The 25,997-nt window shown below is 46.0% G+C and overlaps 4 protein-coding genes across 6 annotated transcripts in view; 3 read left to right on the forward strand and 1 right to left on the reverse strand.

Annotated features, from left to right (window-relative positions):
* SLC2A1 (solute carrier family 2 member 1) overlaps positions 1 to 1,843 on the forward strand; it is a 37,386-nt gene extending 35,543 nt beyond the window's left edge. Inside the window, exons 9-10 of the mRNA XM_033156596.1 lie at positions 257 to 460; positions 1,332 to 1,843. Coding sequence (XP_033012487.1) covers positions 257 to 460; positions 1,332 to 1,532 — 405 coding nt within the window. The 3' untranslated portion in view covers positions 1,533 to 1,843. The remainder of the gene's footprint in view (positions 1 to 256; positions 461 to 1,331) is intronic.
* Positions 1,844 to 5,699: 3,856 nt separating this feature from the next.
* On the reverse strand, positions 5,700 to 13,926 carry ZMYND12 (zinc finger MYND-type containing 12). The gene is made up of 8 exons (XM_033156598.1): positions 13,698 to 13,926; positions 11,905 to 12,046; positions 11,218 to 11,389; positions 10,461 to 10,630; positions 8,759 to 8,881; positions 8,334 to 8,454; positions 7,420 to 7,565; positions 5,700 to 5,935 (listed from the first exon to the last, which is right to left on the reverse strand). Exons 1-8 carry the CDS (start codon positions 13,811 to 13,813, stop codon positions 5,816 to 5,818), a joined length of 1,110 nt encoding a protein of 369 aa, XP_033012489.1. The 5' UTR covers positions 13,814 to 13,926; the 3' UTR covers positions 5,700 to 5,815.
* A 69-nt stretch (positions 13,927 to 13,995) lies between these two features.
* On the forward strand, positions 13,996 to 18,164 carry PPCS (phosphopantothenoylcysteine synthetase). 3 transcript variants are annotated; one of them, XM_033156599.1, is made up of 3 exons: positions 13,996 to 14,582; positions 15,165 to 15,268; positions 17,617 to 18,164. In XM_033156599.1, the coding sequence occupies exons 1-3, from the start codon at positions 14,069 to 14,071 to the stop codon at positions 17,932 to 17,934; spliced, it is 936 nt and encodes a 311-aa protein (XP_033012490.1). In that variant the 5' UTR covers positions 13,996 to 14,068; the 3' UTR covers positions 17,935 to 18,164. The 3 variants fall into 3 exon arrangements, with proteins under 3 accessions (XP_033012490.1, XP_033012491.1, XP_033012493.1); XM_033156600.1 differs by lacking the exon at positions 13,996 to 14,582 and having other exon boundaries at positions 15,173 to 15,273; XM_033156602.1 differs by lacking the exon at positions 13,996 to 14,582 and having other exon boundaries at positions 15,174 to 15,281.
* Positions 18,165 to 21,220: 3,056 nt separating this feature from the next.
* The window catches only part of CCDC30 (coiled-coil domain containing 30), a 41,328-nt gene continuing 36,551 nt past the window's right edge, over positions 21,221 to 25,997 (forward strand). Inside the window, 2 exon segments of the mRNA XM_033157079.1 lie at positions 21,221 to 21,338; positions 23,627 to 23,809. Coding sequence (XP_033012970.1) covers positions 21,321 to 21,338; positions 23,627 to 23,809 — 201 coding nt within the window. The 5' untranslated portion in view covers positions 21,221 to 21,320.

Genomic DNA, 25,997 nt, shown 5'->3' on the forward strand with positions numbered 1-25,997 from the left:
AAAAAAATAAAATACATCCTTTAAAAAAAAATAGAGCAGCACGAAACAGCTCAATGAGGATGAGCTTACGTGTGGTGCAGTATACAGAAATATTTGATTTGGGGCTCGGTTTCCCTGTGATGCTCCCTGTATGACTTTAGGTTGGCTGCTCTCTCACTCATCTCATGGGATGGAGGGTCAAATGTTGTTGTGAGCAATGAGGACAGGCGCCCATGCATGTATTTGGCTCTGACTTTGTCTCGTTTTCCGACGCTAGGAGCAAATGGCCTGGATGTCCTACCTCAGCATCATTGCCATCTTTGGCTTTGTGGCGTTTTTCGAGATCGGCCCAGGCCCCATTCCGTGGTTCATTGTGGCGGAGCTCTTCAGCCAAGGCCCCCGACCCGCAGCCTTCGCTGTGGCTGGCCTCTCGAACTGGACGGCAAACTTCATTGTGGGGATGAGCTTTCAGTACATTGAGGCAAGTTCATTTGCTGGGCCGGTTTCACTCTGGGCAAGGCGGCCTTCCCCATAGATTCTGGCTTCAGTCCCTTGAGTCTCAAGGGGTGGGTGTTTCTTTACAATCCACCTCCTAATGGTCAGCTTACATTCGTATTGGACTGCAACGTAACTAGGGCAATGTCCACACCACATATTCAAAGCACTACAAGACTTTAGTTATGGCTTCCCCCAAAGAATTCTGGGAGCTGTAGTTTGTCGCATTGGTTGTAGCTCTGTGAGGGAACTGGAGCTACTATTCCCAGATTTCCCTGTGATGAGGGATGGATGGTTAAACCACCCTGTGGAATTGTAGCTCTTTGAGAGAAATAGGGGTCTTCAAACTCAGCACCCTTAATAAACTACAGCTCCCAGAATCCTTTGGGGAAACCCATGACTGTTTAAAGTATACTTAATTTGCAGGCTTTTCAGGCAAAACAGCAGGATGCTCAGGACTCTTAAATGATGAGAAAAGTATGAAAGGGAAACATTTGTCAATTAACTGTTCCAATTGCTGGTTTTAGTTGTTTTTACCAATTCTTTTTTATTATTTTTGTTAACCACTTTGAGGTTTTCTACAACCAAGCAGTGTATCAATTTTGTGAAATAAAATAAATTATGAAATAAAATGGGGAGGGAGTGAAATTGCAGGGGCCGGGGTATATGGTTGCAAAACACAGCAGGAACATAGGAAGCTGCCTTTACGCTGAATCAGACCATCGGTCCATCTAGCTCATTATTGCCTACACTGACTGGCAGCAGTGTCTTTCCAGGATTTCAGGCAGAGCTACAGCTCTGACCTGATGAGGGCAGATCCGGCCATATGAAACCCGCTCCTTTCTCTTTCCCTGCAGGAAGTCTGCGGCCCCTATGTCTTCATCATCTTCATGGTGCTGCTGATCCTCTTCTTCATCTTCACCTACTTCAAGGTGCCTGAGACGAAGGGCCGCACCTTTGACGAGATTGCCTCTGGCTTCCGCCAAGGGGGCGGTGGGCAGAGCGACAACAAGACGCCAGACGAATTTCACAGCTTGGGCGCAGACTCCCAAGTCTAAGCCCCGAAGACCCGACTGGCTCCTCCCTTCGCTTCACTTCCTTTGCTGCCTGTTCTTGACGCTTGTAAACAGAAGCCAGGCTCATGGCGAAGCAGGCGCCGAGGCCTCCTTCCGGGGCTGCCGCCTGGTTTCCAGGCGACGAACTGACGCCCAGCCCTAGGAACGGTTAGCTGGTTTTTCACGTCCAGGATTTCAATGCTGACAAGGTTCGGAAGCCACGGCTATCGTTCAGACTGAGCCTCTTCCGTGGGGCAGCAGTAAGTCCTTCCAGTGACCAGACCCTCACTTTTATTTTTAGAAGGAAAAAAAAACAGCAGGAACACACACTGACTGACACACACACACACACACACACACACACACACAACCGTTCCAAGTTTGCAATAACAGAAGCAGCCCATTTTAACCCAAAGACAACTGTTCCGAGTTTGATTTTAATGAGACACTTAAAAAAATAAATGAAGGGGTGTGGGGAGACTGTAGGACTGATCCATGACGACAGAATTTCCTCCTGGGTTGGACCAGGGTCCCTGAAATTTTTGGGGTTGCTTCTTTTATCCTTTCCATGAGGCTGTGTTACAAAAAGGTTTGATATTTTCTTAAAAGGTCAGTGATTGAGGACCCCTACCCTTCAGCACCCAAATCTAATTTGCCTCTCTGTCGGTTACCCTTCCTCAGCAGGATTGAGGTTGCTGCAGCCAGATGGGAAGCTGAGAGAAATGAGTCGGTTTAGGAAAAAGCAAGCATTGCATTTTTGATCTATTTTTGGCTTTGGCAGAGCAGAAGCCCTAAAAGGCTCGGGCCCAGGAGCTGACTCTCACAGGGCCGTGCCCCTTTCTCACCCTGCACTGTGATAGTGTCTCTTGCTTGCTTGGCTGGGGAGAGGCATCCATATACATATACATATAAATGTACATGTGTGTATCCATGACATGATTTTGCATGTCTGAAAGGTAAACTACTTACAAAGTGGAACATTTGTTGCTCTGCCCACTTTTGCCTCTGGTTGCATCCAGTATGTGGCCCCCAGAAGGCTGCATATGAGGGAATGTGGCCCTCAGCCTGGAAGTTCCCCCACTGTTGCCCTAAAGCTATAATGCAGCCATTTGTTCCCTCTTTAAAATTGTTAGTGGGGGGAGAGCTAGACCCTTGAGGCTATTATGTCATGATGAGGGTCTTTTCACCTGTCCTGGCTCGCTCCACATAGCTTAGCTTTTAGTGGACAACCACATGTTGGGATGGGAAGAAACAAAGCAGACATAACCCAACATTTCCCTGTTCAGTCCTAACGCCCTCCCTCCTTACTGCTTCCCCACCCTATGAGGAGAGTCCAGCTGGATCAGGCCCAAAGGTCTATCTAATCATTAAATACCCTGTATTCAAATGATGACAAATGAGCTGCCTCCACTGAGGTCACAAGGGGAGGGCATGAAGTTGACAAGCACCCCGCTTGCTTTTTGCCCACCTCTGCTGTTCAAAGGTAGACTGCTCCTGAAGACTGAGGTTCCACTAACCAGTAGCCATGGAAACAGAAGCCTAGTGCTGAAAAGGACCTCCTCTCTTGTCTAAATTCCTTTTAGAACCCTCTAAGCCAGCTGGTGGCCACGGCTGTTCCTTCTGCCAGCAAATTCCAGACATTTAATGACATGCAGTGTGACAAATGCCTTGGAAATGGGGGCAGAGGAGGAATCCAAAAGAACACCCCGAACCTCACATATTAATCTCCTTTCACCAAAAGGCTCCATAAAGACACAGTTCTATTGTGTCTGCTGCAGAGGGCCTCTGGCAAGCTCCCCTCCTCTCCCTTAGCACCCTGGACTCACTGAAATGACAGACACTCAGTGAAAAATGGCTGCACACATTTCCTGCTTACTGTGTATAGACTGGAAAATATTTATATTATATATATATATATGTATTTTATTTTGTTCCACCATGTTAATAGAGCACTAAGTTATAGTGTGGTTTCAGATGGACAAGCAACTTTTCTGTAAATAAATATATGATAAAACAGATCTTAGTTTCTCTAGCAAGAGTTGTATTTGACTAAGATGACTGTTTGTTTGTTTGTATAGATAAAATTAATATGCACTGTAGTGGCATCTGAATGCACTGACATTTTAGACCTTCCTCCATATAGTCAACTACCCCGAGCCCTTAAAGGACCCTGAGCAAGTGTGTTTTTTGGGTAGAAGCTCTTGGCAGGTTTGCAAAAAATAAGAGAGAGAAAATGGACACACAGCTATTTAAAAATAAGTATTTTTAAATTTTATTTTTCTGTTTTTAAACTGAAGACACGACCACACTTGAAAAAAAGGACAATGTTTTTAGGAATTGCAGAGAAAATGTTAACTTTTTGCATTTGCTGTGTATGGTGTGATGTCAGACTGAACTCCTTTCTAAAGTGCCAACGGTTAAGGGGTGGGAGGGTAAAGAGAAGAAAAAAAGACACACAGAAAGGAGAACCCTGTATGGACAGAATAAATGAAATGAGTGTTTGAGAACCTTGGACTGTGTCACGTGGTTTCATTTCAGCCCTTGCAGGAAATCCTGTGCCTTGAGGGGGAGGGGTCAGCCTGGGCTTGGGGGTCCTCCGAAGAAATCTCCTGCCTGCTCACCTTGAAGGTTGGAGGCCACCCCCCTGTTGGCCCTCTACTTTCTTCCCTGAGGGATTTCTCAGCGAGCTGCTATAATAAATCTGGAACATCATTCCCTCCCGCAGCAACCGCATGCGGGTCTCATTCCTCCCTACATCTTGTTGCTCCTGGGCTACCCAGAGCAATCATGGCGTAGCACAGTGGTGGCGAACCGAGTGCCCAAACTGCAACCCAAAATCTACTAATTTATCGCAAAGTGCCAACACGGCAATTTAATATGGGATAATAATTAATATACTGTAATAAAATGAGTGGGGGGGCTACCCTGAGTTGTTGAGGGGGGGGCTTGGAACACAGTTGTTTTTTTTGGGGGGGGGGAGAAAAACACTCACATGCCTTATAAACGTTTCCTATGGCATGCGGAGCAGAAACAACACATAGAGTTTTGGGGGACATTTCCAGAGTTTTTTTGGGGGGGTTGCCAAGACTTCCAGAGCTTTTTTGAGGGGCTTGGATCACAGTAGTGTTTTTTGGTGGGGAGAAAAACTCACGCGCATTATAAACGCGGAGCAGAAACAACACATAGAGCTTGGGGGGGGGCATTGCCCAGAGTTTTTTTGGGGGAGGGGGTTGCCAAGACTAGCAGAGCTTTTGGGTGGGGCTTGGATCCCAGTTGTTTTTTTTGGGGGGGGAAGAAAAACACTCACACAAATTATAAACGCTTCCTATGGCACAAGGAGCAGAAACAACACATAGTCTCAAGGATTGCAGGCAGCAACCAATCAACGAAAACCCTTGACAAAGCCACCAATCACATGAACTACAGCCTGCTGGCTGTAAAAAAATCCCACCAATGGCGGGGGGCGGGGAAGCAGGAATATAGCTGCTTTGGGGAGATAAACTGCCTCTAAGCTGCTGCCGGCCGGGTGGGAGCAGTTTACTCACAAGGAGGCGTGGGGGGAAGCTGCTGCCCAATCTGAAAACCCCAAACAACGGCACTGCTGGCGTGATGGCGCGTGCCAACAGAGAGGGCTCTGTGTGCCCACTCTGGCACCCGTGCCATAGGTTCGCCACCACTGGCGTAGCATATTGCCTGAGCTTGGGCTCTGGGGTTTGCCTTGCTCTAGCCAAACCATGCCCCATGTAGACATGGGTGCAACTGTATGTTAATATGCAGAGATATTTTTTTTTTAAAAAAAAAAACCCAATGTGGTGGTTAGTTTTTACAGCTTTAAATTTCGTGCAGCTGGGTGGTAAGGGTCAGCAGTGAGGGCAGAGAGCCCCCTAGATACAGTTAAAGGCTTTGCTTTCAGCTTCAGCACCTCCCCTTTGGAGGGTGTGTGTGAGAGTTTTTATCTTCCACTTGGCTGAGGAATCTGAAGCAACTGGCCCTGCAAAGGATGTCTGGGTCCTGCCTGCTCTCTGCCCAAGGCATATTTATCATCATCTGGATTTTGTCACTCAGCTGGTGGGGGGCTCAGATTGGAAGATAAGTGGCCTCTGGCAATCGGAAAGAAATGGACTGGGGGTTCATCTGCTCCTCTCCAGGTTGAAGAATATAATCTACAGATATATCTAAGAAGTGCCAATTTAATTAAAACTGGAAGTAGAAACAGGAAAGGATGATTAGCGACTGGCATCTTATGTTCATCTGGGAAGCCAGGCCTGAGGGCGGCGGCGGCGGGTCTATTTTGCATAGATTGGTTTGGATTTCAACAATTTAACCAAATGGTGAAGTGATTCGTCTGGCTCATACTTTGGCAGCTTCTTCATAACTTGCAGAACTCTCATCACAAGTTCATGAGCCTGAGAGTGACAAGCAAGAGGAAGAGAAGGAAGGAAAGAACATGCAACATTATTCCTTAGCAATTTTTAAAAAGGATACATTATTTTAAATGCCTGATTCCCATTAACCCTGCCCTGGCTCCAGTTAACATAATATTCCTTTCCTCACACAATCTCTGTTTTTGGATGGAATGGGGTTTGATCATCAATTGCTTCTTTAAATAGGTAAGCTGGGCATGCAACAAAATGTTGCATCACAAAGCAATCCTGTCAGTTTCTCCAGCAATGCCCCTGAGAACCACATTGTGTCATAATGTAACATTCCCATTGGGCCACTCGGGGGAAGAAGAGGGGAGGGAACTCTGCTGCTGTTTCAAGTGGCAATGAGTAGTTTAGCGAAGCATTTCCATTAAAGAAAAGGAAGCAGGCAAAAGGCCTTGTTGGAGCAGATTAATTCAGCATCCCATTTCCCACAGCAGTTCTCAAAATGCCCACGAGAAGCCCACAAGCAGGATGAGAGGGCATCAGCCATCTCCTGTTCATGACTCCCTACAACTGACACTCACAGGCATATTGCTTCCACCACTGGAGGAAGATCAGAGCCGTTGATACACTGTGGCCAGTAGCCACCAATAGCCTTATCCTCCATGGATTTGTCTAGCTCCCTTTGAAGCTATCCAAGTTGTTGGCCATTGCTAGTTCTTACAGCAGCATTTTCCATAGTTTAATTTATTTGATCTGTCTTGAATCTTCCAACATTCAACTTGATTAGATGTCTCAAGTTCTAGTGTTGTCGGACAGGGAGAAAACCTCTCTCCAACCACACAAATGTATCGTTTTATACTCTTCTTTTTCCCCACAATGAAAAGCCCTTTCCTCACAGAGGAGCAACTCTGCCAGCCCTTGGATCATTTCATTTCCTCTTTTAGGTCCCTCTTCCAGGTCTACAATGTCTTGTTTGAGGTGTGGCACTGAGAAACAACATTCTAAGTGTGGTTTCCCCATCTATTTGTACAAAGGTCACTACAATACTGGCAGTTCTATTTTCAATTCCTTTCCCAATGATGTCCAACAAGGCATTTCCCTCTGTAGACTCCTCTGAACACACCACATCTGCCTCTTTAATTTGTCAAGAGGATAAGTCTCAGAAGAAATATTTGATCCAAAACTAGGAGAGAAAAGAGCAGACCATGCTGCACTAGGTGGGCAAATAATCTGACATGGTATAAGCTCTAGGTTTCAAGGGACCAAGCACAAACTGTTCAAGGGGCCCTATTGGCTGGCAGCAACAACTTGAGCAGCTGGGTCCAGCCCCCATTTTAATTTCCTATGCTGCACTCTGTTCAGAATACTGAGCTAGAGCAAGCGAAAAAACTACAAAAAGACCAGAGCAAACATTGCTAGCAGGCCCTGCCAGGACACAATTGCTTAGAGATGCCGGGTGATGACACTGATCTGGGATTTGTGATACATTTCAACCCAAACAGACACCATTGTCAACTTGCCTTTGGCACATCCAGGATCAAGTAATGAAACATGGCCAGAGTATGGAGGATCTTGGCTATGTGAGCCAGCTGAGGTCGCGGGGACTGCTCTCGGATCTCTAAAATGGCATTCAGCATCTGTTTTGCTTCAGCTCGCTGCTTTGCATCTGTAAGGGAGAAAGGGGGATCTACTGCAGTCAAGGGAGCATGGTCCACCTCTGGGCCTGGATGGCCTGGCTGACCTGTTTAGGCAAGAGCTTTACCAAACTGAGCTGAAGGGGACCTTTTTCTTTTTAGCACAATGGATCGGGCTGTTCTCATCCACCCCTTGTAGGCAAAGTGTCCATGCACCTGTCAAGACCACTTGTCAATCATTAAGACATCAAGTGACTTTTGAAAAGCTCTGTTTTGTACAGTGCTTTGAGAAAGTTTTGCAGGGCATTACCAACTGCTGATTGACGGTGCCTACAAACACTGTTTTGGCTGAGCTAAGTCTTCACCTGCCCTCTGTGCCTGATGTTGTATACGATGGTGTCATATATGACACCAGGTGCAGGGCAGGTGAGTGTGACATGGCCAAAATGTCCATGTGAGCCTGGAGAGCCTAAAAAGGCGCATGGGACGAAGGCTCCTCACCCCTGACCTAAGAGAAAACAAAATACAGATATGTGGTAAAAAGAGGTGCCTCATGTGGTTGACTGAATCTGCACCCACTTGCGGATGTTATAATAGCTCAGAAAAGGAACGGGGAGGAATATTGTTTCTTTTTCAGAAGATGTAGCTGTGTACCACTGTCAGCAGGCTCGGAAGAGGCATCTCTCTGCCCTGCCCCCACCTAACTCTCTGGCAGGAGGAGGAAAGCAGCCTGAATTTTAACCCACCCCATTTTCTTGGAATGGGGAGAAGGGGGAGCCATCTGAAAGAGCAGACGTTACCAAGGATTTCTTCTGTAGTCTCCTCTTCTTCCGCAAGCATATCAAGTTCTGCCGGAGTCATAAGCGTGTGGTATTGGAGGCCGATGAAGTGGCTGAAATGGTGGTACCAAATATTGGTCACCTGATGAGAAGAGGGCTCATTAAGCACGGAAGAAAACGGTGCAGTGATCCCCGTCCCCTTATGTCCACTGTATGTTGGGGCCACCTTTGAACATTTCTTCGGATTGATCCAAAATATAGCTGCTATATTCCCCCACTTCTGCTACCAACAATTCGCAGCTGGCTGTGTGTGCATGCAAGGCACACTTGAGAAAAATAACATTTTTCCATGGGGATATGACACAGAGGGGAGATGGAACCTGAGATGAGGCCGCCGCATTCAGCATCACCTCTACTTCCAACCCAGCCACCTCAAGCCGACTGACCTCAGTGTACAGGGAATTGGCAATGTCCATTCTGTTCTGACGGAAGAAGACATTGGCCATGTGGAAGTACCCTCCCGAGGCAGCCATGTGGTTCGTTCCGAAGGCGCAAGAGGAAAAGTAAATCTGAAATGGGATAAATATATTTATTTATTTCAGCTATTGGTACACCGCTGAAATCGCCAAAGTTTCTAAGGGCTCTACAATAAGATTATTAAAAACAGACAATGGATAAAATCAACTAAAATTAATTTAAAAAACCAACCACTATAGATAGCTCAGTCGGAAGAGCACAAGACTCTTAAACACAGGGTCATGAGTTCAAGTCCCATGTTGAGCGAAAGGTTCCTGCATTGCAGGAGATTGGACTAGATGACCCTTATGCTCCCTCCCAATTCTATAAAAACCAGAAGATTATCTATATGGGTCAGCACTACCACCACGACGGAAGTGAATCTGAAATACAGAATGGAGAAAAGTTATATATAGGACTGTATCCAACTGAGTTCACCTAAGAATAGACCCAGTGAAATTCACAAGTCTAAGTTAGGAATGTTTACTCACTTCAATGGGACTACTCTGAGTAGCATCAACACTCAATACAACCACTAGTTTATTGGGTGCAAGTTCTGTTGGAGCAGGAGCATGAAAAGTTCATTAATTTATTGACTGCATGTACATCTCCCATATAAAGTGAGACTGGCCCAGGGTCACTCCAATGAGCTTCATGGTCGAGAGGGGATTTGAACTGTGGTCTCACAGGTCCTAGTCTGACACTGGCTCTGAGTCACCTTGTCTAACTGACCTAAGATATTCTTCTAGCTGGACTGGAAAACATATCTTGCTCTGTCAGAAATCTCAGAAAACCACTGACAATTGTAGTAGTTCATATGCAAAGCTACTAAACAGTAGTATGACTTGGTACAAGACAGCTGTATATACCTTGGGAATAGAGGGTGGGGAATGACATTTGGGGAAAATGGAAAATGATTAAGGTGTGATGCTTTGTGTGGAGAAAGCAGAGAGGGAAAAGTGACTCTCCACCTCACATGATGTTAGAATTTGGGGTCTATCAGTAAGAGTAGGGGAGAGAAAGGAAGCTTTTCTTCAATGAATGAACTGATGGAACATGATGCGACCACTGCTGCTAGCTTAGACGGCTTTAAAAGGGGATTATACAAATTGATGGTCTAACCATGGCTATCAGCAATGAGAGTTAAATGAAACCTCCACCTTAGGAGGCAGTCTACCTCTGCAAATCAGTTAATGCTGATGTGGGAAACAGCCACAGCAGGCTTCTGGCCTCCCCCAGAAGTACCTGCCAGTCATTTTGGGAGAGAGGATGTGGGATTAGATGGCTCTTTGACTGGATCTAGCAGGGCTCTTTGCATGTCCATGTTTGTTCACTGAAGGCCTAAAACAACCAAAGAAAACCTCAACCAAGGTCAGGTTACCCCAAAATGTGGGTAACAGTCTTGAGCATTATTGCAGTCCTTTGCTACGGCCTGGAGACCCCCTTGAGGATCAGGTCACAATTTCTACTATCCAAGTCACTGGTTGGTTTTTTTTTTCCCAGCCTCTTCCCTACTAAAGTGAGAAACCAGAGAAGACATTTCAAGCTGTGGCAGGTCAAGAAACAGGAGGCAGCTCTGTGTAGCCATTTGGGGGCAACATGGGTCCACCTCGCACTTTAGCAGAGGCTTACGTCATTAGCCAGGTGGTACAAAGAGTCCTCAAAGTTCCCTTTGGCAGCGTAAAGGAGGCCCAGGTTGCGATGAAAGTCAGACTGAATGGCACTGCTGCAGTGGGAATTCTTGAGGATAATCCACTGGGCTTGTGAGAGGTACTCCTCTGCTTGGGTAAGGTGACCGAGGCCTGGCAGGAAGGAGAGAAGCCAAGAAAGAGTCAGCAATCTGTGGTGGTCTGTGTCTGTAGTGCAAACAGTATCCTGATCAAGATCTTGGAAAACCCTGAGACATCTTGAGAAAGCACCCCAGCGTCTATGTACTGAGCAGGACTTGCCTGGTAAGCAAGGCAGATTGCTTAAAAGCTCTTCCTGCACCAGGAAAGAAGAGCTTTTGCTGATGCAGAAAAAGAGCTTTTAAGATCTCCACCTTGTCTGCATTTAATTTGTGCAATTTCAACCAGGAGGCCTTCAACTGCGCACGATTGATGCCGCACAACTTAAACATGTGCAAGTTGTGATCATACTGTATGTATCAGCTCTCTGCATTGCTTTGGGGGGCAAATCCCACTCAGCGCAGGCAACAGAAAGGTAAGGATGCTCACATGGAGGTGGTTCCAAGGGGGCAGTTTGAGTATACACATTTCCGCATATACACACCATCCCCACAACGTAATCCCTGTGCAAAACACGGTTGCAATGTTTTTTAAAAGGAGACCACTGTCCCTATCTAGAAATTGACACAGAACTACTTCAGCACAGCTTCAGCCAAACTCACCCAGACCCGCCTCAGCTAAAATGAGGTACGCTGGCACCAGCTCCACAGCATTTGAACTGTGTACGCTGATGTTGAACTTCAGTGAATGCAACGCAGCTGGAATGGCATCTTCGTGTTTGCCTTCAAGAAGAAAATTCTGAGCGACCGCCTGGGTCAACTCGGCCAGGAATTTCTGTGGACAAGCATGGAATGTTAAGTCACTCCCAGGTATGTACGTAGAAGAAGAAGAAGAGTATGGATTTGATATCCCGCTTTTCACTACCCAAACGAGTCTCAAAGCGGCTAACATTCTCCTTTCCTTTCCTCCCCCACAACACTCTGTGAGGTGAGTGGGGCTGAGAGACTTCAAAGAAGTGTGACTAGCCCAAGGTCACCCAGCAGCTGCATGTGGAGGAGCGGAGACACGAACCCGGTTCCCCAGATTATGAGTCTACCACTCTTAACCACTACACCACACTGGCGCTCTCTCTCTCTCACACACACAGCTTTTATTGTTGTTTATTTCTGATAAGTAGTTTTGGTACTTGCACTGTTCTAGCCACCAGTTTTTCTTCAGGGCATATTTTGACCTATAAAACTTGACACATCTCAGGACCTCAACACCTCAAGGATCGCCTCTCCCCATATGAACTGAATGGGACCCTGCTGTCCATCTGTGAACCTCCCAGACCTGGACCACTCCCTCACCTCTCTTCTTAACTTCTGCTCTCGCCCATGCTTCCTTTCTTCCTCTGAATTGTAAAAAGGTAATGTTGTACGCAAAGGGATGAGAAGTTGGCATATTTTCTCATGGATGCTGACCCAATCAGCACTCTGGTGTTCTACGTCGCTGAGAAAAGATGAGAGACATGGCTATTAGCAGCACAAATTGTGATGCGTGCATCAATTATAATTAATATTAGGTAATTTATATAGTGCTTCCTGGCAAAATAAGCTTTAAGCAGTTTACTAGTATGAAAACAACTGTTTATTCATTTTATTTCTTTTTAATTAATGGAATTGATAGTCTGCTTAATTACAAAAACCTGTAAGTAGTGTACATAAAATATTCTCTTAAAATTATCACTAAAACTCAGACTTAAACAGAAGCCTGTCATTGAAGTTGATTCATAAATGCTACATGACTCCTAGAAAACTCTCATATAAAAATTAATCTACATCCCCAAGGTGTTGGAGGGTATGTACAGAAATTGGATAAACTTCCACCTATGGTAGGGATATACTAGAGTGCAAGAATTTTAGGCAACAGCATTCAGAGAAATTTCTAAGATCCTAAACTGCCACATTATCCCAACTTCTCAGCTACCACTTTTATCTATATTTGTCAAGAGTAACAAAAAGTGCATCTGCTATAGTGGGTAGAATAACAATCACACAATTTTGGAAAAATTTAGACAGGGCGAGTCTTACCACCTGGTACACTAAAGTGTCAGATATTACCCTATTTGAAAAAAATAAACAATTGCTTTATTGTTCTGGTGTATATCCTGCATCTTTTACGTAACACTCAAGGGACCTTCAGTTCATTGGAGGAAAGGTGGGATATAAATTAATAAATAAAATAAGGGGGGGACAATCAGAGATAGAAAGAACAAAAAATAGTGATCAGTATAAAGCATCCTAATCAGTGACAGAGAGAGGATTTTTGCTTGCTTTAAAAAAACATATATTTGTATTTATTTCTAACATTTATACTGCACCTTTTTTTCCAACCAGGAATTCAAGGTGGTGTACATGGTTCTCCCTACCCTTGTTTAATCCCCACAACAACCCTGTGGAGGAGTGGGGATGTGAACACTGGTCTCTCTGGGATCACTGGCACTCTAACCACTACACCACACTGTCTCTCTATATCAACTATACAGAAATAATAACAGTGTGCATATATATATAGTATATATACATCCTTTTAAATATGATAGTTTTATTATCCATATTTTGGTTTTATCATGCTTACAGTTTCCTTATTATCAACAAATATTTTATATTCTTTGTAAACCACTTGGAGGTTTTTTCTTTCTTTCCTTAAGAGGTACATAAATCTTGTTAAAAAACAAAAACAAATAAAATATAGACAAAAAGCTTGCTCTGCTTATGGATCCATTCCCCGTCATTCAAAAGTGATTACTGTAAAGGGTTGCTGGATAGACCTTTAAAAGGCCACACATCACCAGGCCTGGCCCGGCCCTTCCTTATTCCTGTCGCACTGGGACGAGGGTTCGCATCGCCAATTGGTCGCCTTCAAGCTCACATGGGCGACCCCTCAGCCTATACCCTATCTCACAGGGTTGTCGTGAGGGTGCGCAGAAAGGTGGCATGTAAATGCAAAATAAATAAATAAATAAGCCCACAGGAGGCGACAGCCCCTGAGGACGCCGCTCCATAGCATCTCCCCAGCTTCACCCTACGAATGCCTGCCTGCGTGCCGTGCCTACGGGCGTAGGTGGGGGCAGGGAAGGAGGGAGCGCGGCCCTGCTCACCAGTAGTAGGTGACAGCGCAGGATCCGCAGCGCAGCGTGGCCGGCCCGCGGCACAGTTCGCAGAAGAGCTTCTGCCCGCGAGGCAACGCGAGCGGCACCAGCTGCTGCGTCTGCATCGCACCGACGCCTCGGTTGCTAGGGGAGCCGTCGCTAAGGCGGCGGCCCGGACTTCCGACACGCTGCTTCTGCTTCCGGCACGCCCAACCAATCCTGAAGCCTCAAGGGAGCGCCCATAGAGAAGGGGCGGCTAGAGCGACACGCAGCATGAACTCCCGGTACGTAAACGCACCTCTCCCGGAAGCGGAAGTAACGCAAACAGAAGCAGCTGCAACGCTCGCGGCGCCAGGACCGTTCCTGCTGCCGACGGCACCATGGCTGAGCAGGTGCCTCCGGTGTCTCCCGTGGAGGTCGAGGCGGAGCGGCGCGTGCGGGCGTGGGCGGAGGCGCAGCGGGTGCGGGGCCGTCGCGTGGCGCTGGTGACGTCGGGTGGGACGCAGGTCCCGCTGGAGGCGCGAGCCGTCCGCTTCCTGGAGAACTTCAGCAGCGGGCGGCGTGGGGCGGCCTCGGCCGAGAGGCTGGTGCGCGCCGGCTACGGCGTCTGCTTCCTCTACCGCACACGATCGGCTTTTCCCTGGGCGCGCGCCCTGCCGCTCAGCGGGCCCGCGCTCCTGGACGTTCTGCGCGTGCACGATGGTGACGGCGGCGGCGCAGGCGGGCAGCACGTCGAGGTCGACTGCAGCGGCAGCGCGCTGCCGGACCTCGTGCCTGCGCTGCTGGCCTACCACCGCGCCAAGGAGGAGGGCGCCCTCCTGGCCCTCGAATTCACCGGCCTGGTGGAGTACTTGGCGCTCCTGCGCGCTGCCGCCCGGGCCCTCGCACCGCTCGGTAAGCGGAGTTGGTGGGAGGTCGGAGGAAAGGAGGGAGCAGTGTCAGCTGCTCGTCCTCCTCAGTATTGCCGGCACGGAGTGGCAGCAGTTTTCTCCTGGGTTCCAAGTACGAGCCTGGGAGTTCCTGCCAGCAATGCTACTGTCGTTTTCTGCGGGTCAGGATCTGCAGCATGTTTGTTGGGTGGTGCTTTTCACTGGGTAATATGGATCCAGGTTTGTGGATTTAAGCTTGCAGCTCCGGAGCCCAGTCCTGAACACATTTGCTCTGTAGTAGGACTGCTGATTCAGAGGGGCGTACACTCAAGTGTGCTCAGGACTGCAGTCTAGAACAATCATCAATTAAGATAATAAGTTTTAAGTGCATTCTGCCTCCCCCATGCCTGCTTTTATGGTTTAGGGTATTTATTACTTTTGTAAAAAAATTCTATTAACACTCTGGAAACTAAATAAATTCAAAATAACTTAAAACCTTCCAGTCTAAAATTTTGCACATTCATGTGGAAATTGTTGCAGAGGTCTTTCAACTAGCACCACTTATGGTACAGTACCAATTTTTCTCACTTGCTTAATCCTCGACCAGGTTCCAGTGCCATGTTTTACTTGGCAGCAGCTGTGTCTGATTTCTACATACCAGCTTCAGAGATGCCTGAGCATAAGATCCAGTCTACTGATGGACCCCTACAGGTGAGGTCAGCAGGTACTGGAATTTTGTTCCTGGAGACTTGTGGTCCATTAAGAGGTGTAGTGGCTTTTCTTCAATTAAGCACTCCAGTTGTGATGTTTAAGATTACTTATATGTTGTCAGAGCAACAGGGGCTGCTGGGGAACCTACAAAAGTAGTGGCTATAGGCCTGTAAATTAGACAGGCATATATAGAGGCATTCCTTTGCCTTTGCTTTCCACATGCATAAAAATAAAATACAGTGGTACCTCTGGTTGCAAACGGGATCCATTCCAGAGCCCCGTTCACAATATGAGCAGAACACAACATGAAGTGTTGCGTCTTCACATGTGCGCGGCGCAATTAGGCACTTCTGTGCATGTGCGAATCGCTGAACCCGGAAGTAACCCATTCCGGTACTTCCATGTTTGGTTGCGTTCATATCATGTGACGAACGCAACCTGCAGCTAACGTAACCAGGGGTATGACTCTAATGTTTCCAGATGGGAAGCATGCCTACATTATCAGAGATGGATGCCTGATTCAGCAAGAATTCAGTGTCTAATTTATGTCAAACTGGTCCTAAGCTTAGTTTTCCCCTGCACAAATACTCACAGATTTTCCTAACAATATTTCTTCACATATAAGCTACCTATAAACATATACATCAATATATTTATCCACTACAGAGGCCTGTAGCCAAGCACCAGAATCCTGGATTGTAGTATGAGATTGTTACTTTGCTCCATCTTTTGATATTCCCCCTCTAGGAGCACTCTCCAGCTTTTCCTCTGATGCCCTGGGATGGGCATCTTCCTTGGAATCTGGGGTGGACAGGGCAGTCTAGGCCCTATTACTATACAGTGGTACCTTGGGTTAAGAACTTAATTTGTTCTGGAGGTCCGTTCTTAACCTGAAACTGTTCTTAACCCGAAGCACCACTTTGGCAAATGGGGCCTCCCGCTGCCGCTGTGCCGCCAGAGCACAATTTCTGTTCTTATCCTGAAGCAAAGTTCTTAACCTGAAGCGTTATTTCTGGGTTAGCGGAGTCTGTAATCTGAAGCGTCTGTAACCTGAGGTACCACTGTATCTGCTTTTGTGTCCGTTTGTCTCTACTGTACATGTGTTCATGGAATGATCACACTGGGACAAATGAGGAAACGCAAACAAATACCAAACCTAAGGAACATGTTTGTTTTCACAGAATAGCAGGCAGGAAGAAAACCGACTTTGTGTCCAGAACCACCAGTGCAATTATACAGTAGTAAAAGGTGGCTAGTCCAATACAATGCAAACCCACCTTGCTTGGATCATAATCAAGTTAGTTACTCTTAGTGCAAGAGAAGCTAAATGCAAGGAGCTTAGTTATAGGGAGGTTTGGAGATGGGTGTTTGGAAACTCACAAAAGTCCATCTGTAAACAACAAGAGCTGCAGCTCCAGTGATAGCTGTAGGTGTGCAAGATACTTGATGTTTGAAATGTGGAAATAAGGGAGAGGGTTGTGACATAATTATAACCTCTGTCAAACTATGATTAGGTAGAAATAGTTCCCTGATTTTTAAATTAGGATTGCTTATAAAGGCTGGGTTATTTGTTGGGTTCTCTCTGTGCCACCCCGTCCCTTTCCCAAGCTCAGGCTATCACTGCATCAAGAGCCTGTGTGCATTAGGGCTAGGTTTTCAACTTCGTGGTATATCACCAGCCAAACATTGCATTTTGTCTATATACCGCAATGTTGAAAAAACAAGATGCATTGGCCTCTGCCTGCAAGGCCATTTGGTGAAACTGCCCCAGCTCTCACCTTGGGAACTGAGGGCTGGGACAACACACCTTGTTTGCGCAGCTCAGCTGGGGATTGGGAAGGTTCCCCTTCCCAGCTGAGATAGCCCTGGCGCTCCTCCCCACCTCTCATGGGTGAGTGGGCAGTGCATTGGGGCTTCTTTTACTGCTCCTCTGCCTCTGAAGGAAGGAACTCTTGACTACCTCCAGTGATCGCTGCTAGCAGAAGGACTCAGGAGCCGTGGCGGTTTCACCAGCAATATACCGCTGAGTGAAACCGACATTGCGGTCTGCTCCTCATACTGGTCCTGGGCGATATATCGCCCAGGCCTAGTAGTGTGTGTGCATTATGCTGAACTTCTTTCTTAAGAACATAAGAAGAGCACTGCTGGATCAAGTCAGGGGGCCATTTAGTCCAGCATCCTATATCACAGTGGGCAACTGGATGTCTGTAGAAAACTGTCAAGTAGGAATTGAGCACAAGAGCACTCCCCTCCTGTGGTTTACAGCAACTGGCATGCAGATTCATTACTGCCTCCAGCCATGGCCATCTCCTCTGTGAATTTGTCTAATCCTCCTTCCCTTGTTGCAGATCACAATGAAGATGGTGCCAAAGATGTTATCCCCTCTGGTTAAGGAATGGGCTCCAGAGGCGTTTGTGATCTCATTCAAGCTGGAAACAAACCCTTCCATCCTGATTGACAAAGCAAAACAGGCATTGGAGAAATACCGCCACCAGGTGGTGGTTGCCAACGTGCTGGACTCCCGGAGAACCTCCGTGATTGTGGTCACCAAGGACTTGGAGACTCAGTTGTCGCTTTCTGATGACGAAGTGGCCCAAGGCATGGAAATTGAAGAGAAGATTGTCAGCTATCTTGTGTCCCAGCACAGGGCTTTTATGGAGAAATGACTTCTCCTGAGTAAAAGTGACTTCTTTGATTCCTCAGAACAGAATAGACAAATGGTTTAGAGGTGAACCGAAGATGTTTTTATTACTGCTAAATCGTGTCAAAACTTTACTACAATGGCGTATAGGATCAAAAGGGTGAAATTCTGACATAATTTTGGCTATTTTTGCACAACACATGTTTGCTGCTTGTTAGAAATATATACCATATAAATCTAACCATTCCTAAGTCACAGCTTTTCTGAGTGTGCCATTCCTATCTCCTGTTTTGTTTAGCCTTGTGCGATCAAACCTCAAGGAATGTTTGAATACTCTCCCTTTGCAAGCAAGGTTAGACCTTGACCATAATGACTTCTGGCCATTCCACTTGGTCATAGTCTGACCAGGACAGGCCCTGGTGTTGTTTACATTGCCATATGAAAGTTCTTGCTAATGCATAATCTACTGGGTCTATGCTAAAATATTATATGGGGTTAGAGCAGAGCCGAGAAACCTTCCTTTTGCATTCCTGTCAGTGGTAAACTCTGCTGGCAGTGGGTGGCATAGAAGCCAGCTGTGGGCAGAGCCAGAAGTTGGCATGGTTTTTGTTTCCCACCCTGTGGGCTGCTGGGGAAGGAGCAGTTCACTCTTGCTGGAGGCCTGAGCTGATTGTGCATAGGGGGCTTTTGAAATCAGGCTGTAGGACTGCATGAAACCCACCTCTGGCTTGGAGATGTTCACCTTTGTGCCATGTGCCACTAATTTGGATTCAATTTTTTACTCCTGCCAAAGTGGCAGAGCCTTTGCTTTCACTATTGTATATTCAGCTGTACTTTCCATGGCTTAAATTGGTATACGGTGCCTCATGTACATCACAGGTGAGAGGGCAACATAAGCATTGAAAATGACAACAGCCATGTCATGTGGAGGCTATAATCTGAATTTCAATAGTTGGGGGTGACAAGATGATGGTGTGATGGGAGAGGAAGGAAGGAAGTGATTATACTGGAGACTTTTTCCATTTGGGAATTAAGAACAGGGTTTGAGAGAGGGTGGTTTTGAGGATTGATTTGAAAGGAGGCAGTGATGTATGTAGTACCATTTTTTGCTAGCCTTCCCCAACTTGGTGCCTGTCAGATGTTGTCTACTACAAATCCCATCAGCTTCTCAAATATATCTTACATATATTTATTTGTACTTTAATCAAATGGTCCGAGAGTAGGTTACAAAAATGCCAGAGTTAAGCCAGGTACAAATTATATTAAAATCATAAAATGAAATCACAAAATTAACCAATGATGAACCTAACAAAAGAGCAGCACAGAACATCAGTGCAGGAGCAATGCATGTCTCCACAGAAGTGAACCCCTTTGAATTCAGTAGTGCTTCCTCCCAGGTCAGTATAGGAATATTGTGTCTGTCCATTTCCTGCCATGTGATTCCATGCTTCCTCAGTTATTTCTATGTTTATTTAAGTGCACAGCTCCACCAAAATGTCTGGTGTTGCATTTATTTTAAAGTATGTATTTGGGAAGAACATGTGCTAGATGGTCTGAAAGGCAGCCTCACCCATCTTCTGCACTATAGACCTTTTGGATAATAACTCGCATCAGCAACTTTTCAGTAACCTGTGCTGCCTGAGGATGATGGGTTTTTTAGCCCAAAATATTGAGGGTAGCAGGCTGAAGAAGGCTGCTTCAAGGCCTGATGTATTTGTTCATGTTCAGATTCAGAACCAGGTAGATGACTAGAATTGTTCCTTAATTGTTTCAATCTTGGTGAAGTTAAATCTCTAATGTCTTTCAGTAAATGGGGATCGGGGTACACACACCCATATGCCTGCATACGTAAAGTACAAAAAAAGTAAAAGGAGCTTTGCAATGGCATATATATGTTGAAAACAAGCACAGTGAGATTTCACAACAGCAGTAATAACAGATAACAGAGTACACAGGTTTACAGGATCCAGATTCAGTCTCCTTGTGGGGATAGTTGACAGGAATAGATTGTATCCAACATTAGCCCTACTTAGAGTGGGCCCATTGAAATGAATGAACATGACTAATTAGACCCCTTAATTCCATTGGGTTTATTCTGTCTAGGACTTAGTTGGAAACAACCCTCAGACTTCACCATAGGGTAGCAGTGCCAGGAGATGGATGTAGTTTGAGAAAAGCTGGAGCATAGGTTTGTAATGCCAGTGAAAAAGTCACCCACAATTGGAATTAATGTTCTGATTTTTCAATGCCAGAAAATCAAGCAGCAATGTCACAGAAACTGGCTAGGGTGGCAAAACCTGGGTTTTGAGGCTTCCTATTATTTCTCCACTCCACACACTAATCTTGACTGCCCACCAGGGACATGGGTATGGACAAAGGTTGGCTCACAGTGAAGAGCAGCAGGTATCTCTATGCAGGTTGGTCTGATATATGACTTTGAAGCTGGGTCCTGTGCGTATTTATGCACAGGTAAGTTCCACTGTGTTCCAAAGTAGAGTAAGAAATGTATCTGTCTAAGCTGTGTCCTATACATACATTTTGGCTTGTGTGGTAGATAGAACATACACACACAAATACCTTATGTGGGAATACTCCATTCCAGTTGTTGTGGCTTTTATCCAAAAATGTATAGGATTTTGCTGTGACTATTTTGACCCCATATGCTGCATTTCTGTGCTGTCTTGCATTGGAGTTGATTCCAGCAACTCTTTGGGACTTAACATTTGAGTTAACATGCTTAAGAGTTGGTCATATGTTTCAAAAGCGGAAATTGGCACCTACTTCTTAGCAGAAAGCTTCACACTTATGCATTTCTTTTACATACAAGTCCTAGTGAACTCTTTGAATTTACCCTGTTACCTTGCCACTAGTGCATGTCTACCATTCCTGCATGCTTACCTGGGAGTAAGCCCCATTGAATGCTGGGTGACTTAACTTCCAAATAAGCACAGTTCCCACAGCAAGCACAATCCTGTGTGCCTTTAGCAAGTCACATTACCTTTTACAGTCATTGCCTCTCAGCCTAATCTACCTCGCAGGGTTGTCGTGGAGGGGGGGGATTAAAGGAGATTGGGGAGAACTATACACCATCTTAAACATCGGGGGGGGGGCAGGAAATGTGGGACATGAAATAATAAACCCCTGTGGGTGCTTGCCTTACTGAGAAAAGCAGCAAGGTTTACTTCCGAGTAACGCACGCAATGCAAGCGAAATGGGTTTTACCCGCGGTGGGGGCGGGGGCGTTGCCACCTTGCCATGACTACATGTGCAGCGGGAGGGGAGCGCCCCCCCTGCCCCTGCGCTGAGGCTTAGCCGGGACCTCGAGCGTAGGCCTCGTTGCCATGGTGACCGCGGCCTACCTTTGGGCTCGGGTAATCCGAACCGGCTCTCAACTGGCGTTGCCGAGCTCGCATGGAGGGAGCCCAGCCGGTGAGTACGGAAGAGGGTGGATGCGGCACCTTCGGGGAAGGCAAAAGGAGGGCTGCCGGGGGGGGGGGGGAGAGCGGGGGGGGGTGAGCTATCTCCTTCCTTGCCCTGGCGAGGCTGTTGGTCAGGAGAGAAAAAACACGACAAGCGCCTCAGAAAAGAGCCGCGCGGGAAGCAGCGGCCACGGAAGCCCTAGCGAACCTCCCCTTGTGCTGCTGTCTTCGCCCCGGCAGCGAGAGGTAGACTGTGCCTGCCCAGGGGAGGCTCAACAGTGAATTTGTCTGATACGATACATATCTAGATACATTTCTGCCCTTTTCGTAGAATTGGAAGGGACCCAAAAAGTCACCCCGAAAACCCTTTGGGTAGGTTAGGCCGTAAGAGTGGATGACTGGCCCAAGGCCACCCAGTGGTGGGATCTGAATCCTGATCTCCCGTCTTGCCCAAAACTTTTAACCACTACATCATACTGGCTAGATTTAAAAAAAAAAAAAAATCCCTGCTGGGTTAATGAAAACTGGAACAGGATCGCTCTAAGCTGCCAAGTTTCTGTTTTGTGTAAGTTTTTTTTTTTGGTAAAATTTCACCTCTGAACTGCTGCACACACACACCCTGCCCTGCCCTTGTGTTTCTTTTGTGTGTGATTCTTTAAAACAAGCAAAAAAGCCAACAACTTTATTTAAACAATTACCAAAAAAAAAAGTGATTCCTGCATCGGAATATCAAAAGTAAGTTTTGCATCATACATGCGTATTCAGGAAAAGGGTCCATCAAGACAACCTGATTTCCATCATCAGAAGGTGCATGTGGAGAATTTTGTGCATCTGTTTCAAAAGTGTAAGAAATAAAGTCCCACCATATAATGTGAAACCACTCCAGGTCTTCTGACCCATTGGAGATTGGGAAACTTTTCTGAAAAACACTAAGAGTCCATGTATTTTTAAATTTGTGTTAAATGTCAGTGCTTCAATGTTTTCCACCATTGTGGCAACTGAGATTCAGGGTGCAGCCAGCATCCATGTCACCAGATCTTTTCAGGTGTGTATTACACACTTAGCCACCCCAGAGATTTAACATACATTAGAGATTTAAATGGCAGTTCATAATTTAGAAACCAATTCCCACCAAAGATAGAAAAATGTGCCAACAGTCTGGAATAGAGTAGTTGCTTTGGAAGACGATAATCAGGCATCTGCACAACATGACCAGTCCAACAAAATTGATGTTGAAGAATCATTGCTTCAACACTGGTGATCTTTGCTTCTTCCAGTACACTGGTATTAGTTCACCTGTCTTCCCAAGTGTTGTGTAAATTTTTTTTGGAGACAACGTTGATGGAATCTTTCAAGGAGTTGGAGATAGCGTTTATAAGTGGTCCATGTTTCAAAAGCATACAGTAAGGTTGGTAGTACAATAGCTTTGTAAACAAGCATTTTGGTTTCCCTGTGAATGTCCCGGTCCTCAAACACTCTGCACTTCAATTGGGAGAAAGCCACACTTGCAGAGCTCAGGCAATGCTGGATTTCGGCATCAATGTCAGCCTTTGTGGAAAGATAACTGCCCAGGTAGGAGAAGTGATCAACATTTTCCAACATTACACCATTGAGTTGGATTTGTGGTGCTGCAGAGAGGTTATTTTGTACTTGTTTTTTGGATGTTGAGTGATAGGCCAAGCTTTTCGTAAGCTTCTGCAAAGATATTTAGGATGGTTTGGAGGTCATCCTCTGAGCATGCACACACTACATTGTCATCAGCATACTGAAGCTCTATGACGGAAGTCACAGTAACCTTACTCTTTGCTTTTAGCCTGCTCAGATTAAAGAGCTTTCCATCTGTTTGATATATGATTTCTACTCCGGTGGGGAGTTTCCCTTCGACAAAGTGTAGGCTCATGGCAATGAAAATAATGAATAGAGTTGGGGCAGTAACACAACCCTGTTTAACACCTGATCCCACTGTGAATGGTTCACTGAGAGCCATTGTTATCTGCGATTGTTGCTGTCATATTATCATGGAGGAGCCGAATGATGTTCACAAATTTATCTGGGCAGCCAATTTTCGGAAGGACAGTCCACAGCACGTTACGATTTACAGTGTCGAAAGATACAGCCTGCTCCACAGAAGAGAGATCTGTCCTTAGCTGTTAGCCACGAGGGCTGACAGAATGTTCCCAAATACAGTTGCTGAATCAGCATAGCTGAGAAGACTAAATATAATAAATAAATAAAAATACAGATTAATTGTTTAGGGAAGACCCCTTTTCTGATTCCTTTCTACATTCCTTTATATAGGAGCAAGCACATATAGAAGACATAACTCAGCAGCTCAAGGAAGAAGGGGTTGACACTACAGCGCCTGCAAACGACCAGCTCTGTTATGTCTGGAGTTTGTTCCTACGCAGTCAAGAGGAGTTGCATTCTGCTGCTAGAGAGTTAGAGAAACTCAGGCAACAGCAAGTGGAAGAGATGAGAGAGGTAGGTGGGAAGATTGCCAGCCACCGGCTGTTGACACTGGAGTAGGCCAACCACTTCTAAAGGGTTTTTCAAAGGTAGATGCTTTCAGGTTTACAGCCCTTGGGATTGTTCCAAGCTAGGTGTGGACAATTTGCTCAAGATAGAAGTCCATGCTGAAGAACTTCCCACAGCAAATATGTATTGGATACATGGACTGAACATACAGTACGTTGTGTCCCATTTTTATGCATATGGTAGATGTTACACCACAGTTGTTGGGCCTGTTGTGCTTATTTTACAATGTTTTTTATTCTGAAAGTGGCTGCTCTCAAGGTGCCCCAACTACAATGAGAGGGGCAGGGAGGGCCTGTCCTCTGGACCATAATGTTAATTATGTGCAGTGGACCTGGGCTTGTTTATGCATTACATTCCATCTTTGGCACAACACAGGAACTGAGCTTTTAGCTCAGCTTCCCTCAATCAAGATTGAGAGGAGTTGTGGTTCAGAACCCACAGAGGGTGCCCTGTTGGTGAAGGCTGATATAGCTGCTGTGTGAACATGTTATAGAAGTCTGTGGTTTGTTTCTGTCCCAGCACAAATCTTCTAACAGAGCTGGAGCATGTTAGAACTGTACATTTTAAACTGCCAGGCTTACCGTGACAGCTACTGGGAATTGATGTGGTTTCTCCAGAGAGGGCTAGCTTTGTGTGAATGAGTCCCAGTTCAGCCCATTGCTTATCCCTCTCATATTTTAGGGCCTCCCAAAGATGTCCATAAACACAGCTCTGTCTTTTTGTTCCTTTAACAAAAAATCCTACTTACCTTGGCATGGGGCAGGGGAGCAAAATTTTCCATGATTTCTGTTGGTTTCCTGGTTTTTGTTTTGGAATTTGCATCCGGTTGTCATAAGTGTTTGGTATGTTGTCAATAGGAGAGGAAAAGTACTCATAGTGCATAGCTCACAGGGAACCTTCCTGTGCAAGGTCTCTTGAAAGGAACAGGATTCGCGCAGGAGGGCATCCTTTGTTCTTGGGCAAGTCCCGTTTGATTCAGCCTGGCCGGTGATGGGAATCATTCTAGGTGGGTTTTTTCCCTGTGGCCTTCAAAGAGAAGAGCAAAAATAATAGGAACAGCAGGTGGTAGGGTCTTTCTTATGTCTGACGCAAAGGATTGATTGCATTTCTCAACTGTCGTCAGCTTGACAAGGTGAAATTTAGATCTTTGCCATGTGGCTTGAATGTCCACACAGAGAAAAATGTGCCCACATCACACTTGTAAAGAGCCCCCTGCCCACTGTGAGCAACAGAAGGCTGTGTAAGCACATCTCCTCCTGCTTTGAACAGAGGATGTCTGGAGAATATGTCTGGATATATTTAATATGAAATTTGACTTTTTTGTGCTAATTGAACGGAAATGGAGCAAAATAGATGTCTCAGATTGGTGGTTTTCCCATACTTGAAGGACACAAGAATCATCCGACTGGATAAGAGCCAAAGGTCCATCTCAAAAAAGTGTCCTGGTTCCCCACAGTGGCCAGCCAGATGTCTCCTTTGTTACCAGTTGCTGGAAACCACAGGAGGGGAGAGTGCTCTTGTGCTTGAATCCTGCTTGTTGGTTTCCCACAGGCATTTGGTTGGCCACTGTGAGAACAGGATGCTGAACTAGATGAGCCATTGGTCTGATCCAGTAGGCTCTTCCTATCCTATTATGTTGCCCACTCCAGGAGATAGGGCAATTTCCCACACACCCTTACAGGGCCTGGAGTGTGGGGTGGCTTGCAGGGATGACTCCAAAGCTGTTTGCTTTGGAACTGCCCCCTCAGCATAGGAAGCTGGTTGTGTGGACTAATGGGCTTCCAATGTGGACAAAAGCCCCTTGCATGAATGGAGAAGTGCGTCTGAATCCCCAAATCAGCAAAGTGTCCCAAAGAGACAGTACAGACAGTGACCATTTTGTGTGGCAGTTCTGTTCCTGGCCCTGCGCACCATTCACATTTCTGGAAATGTAAGACTTTTTTTAAAAAAAAAAAAAAGATGGGACCCTTGCGCTTAAGGAACTGACAGTCTAAAATGACAGTTGGAAATATATAATTTAAAAGTGATCCAGATGGCTTCAGTTCCTACTTGCACTGCTCAGTCTCTCCTGCATTGAATACGACACCTTGAACATGTGCACATTTCATTGGATGTGTCCTGCTTCAGAGGCTAA

The sequence above is a fragment of the Lacerta agilis genome, chromosome 8, assembly GCF_009819535.1.
Source record: "Lacerta agilis isolate rLacAgi1 chromosome 8, rLacAgi1.pri, whole genome shotgun sequence".
In the NCBI taxonomy this organism is placed as follows: domain Eukaryota; kingdom Metazoa; phylum Chordata; class Lepidosauria; order Squamata; family Lacertidae; genus Lacerta; species Lacerta agilis.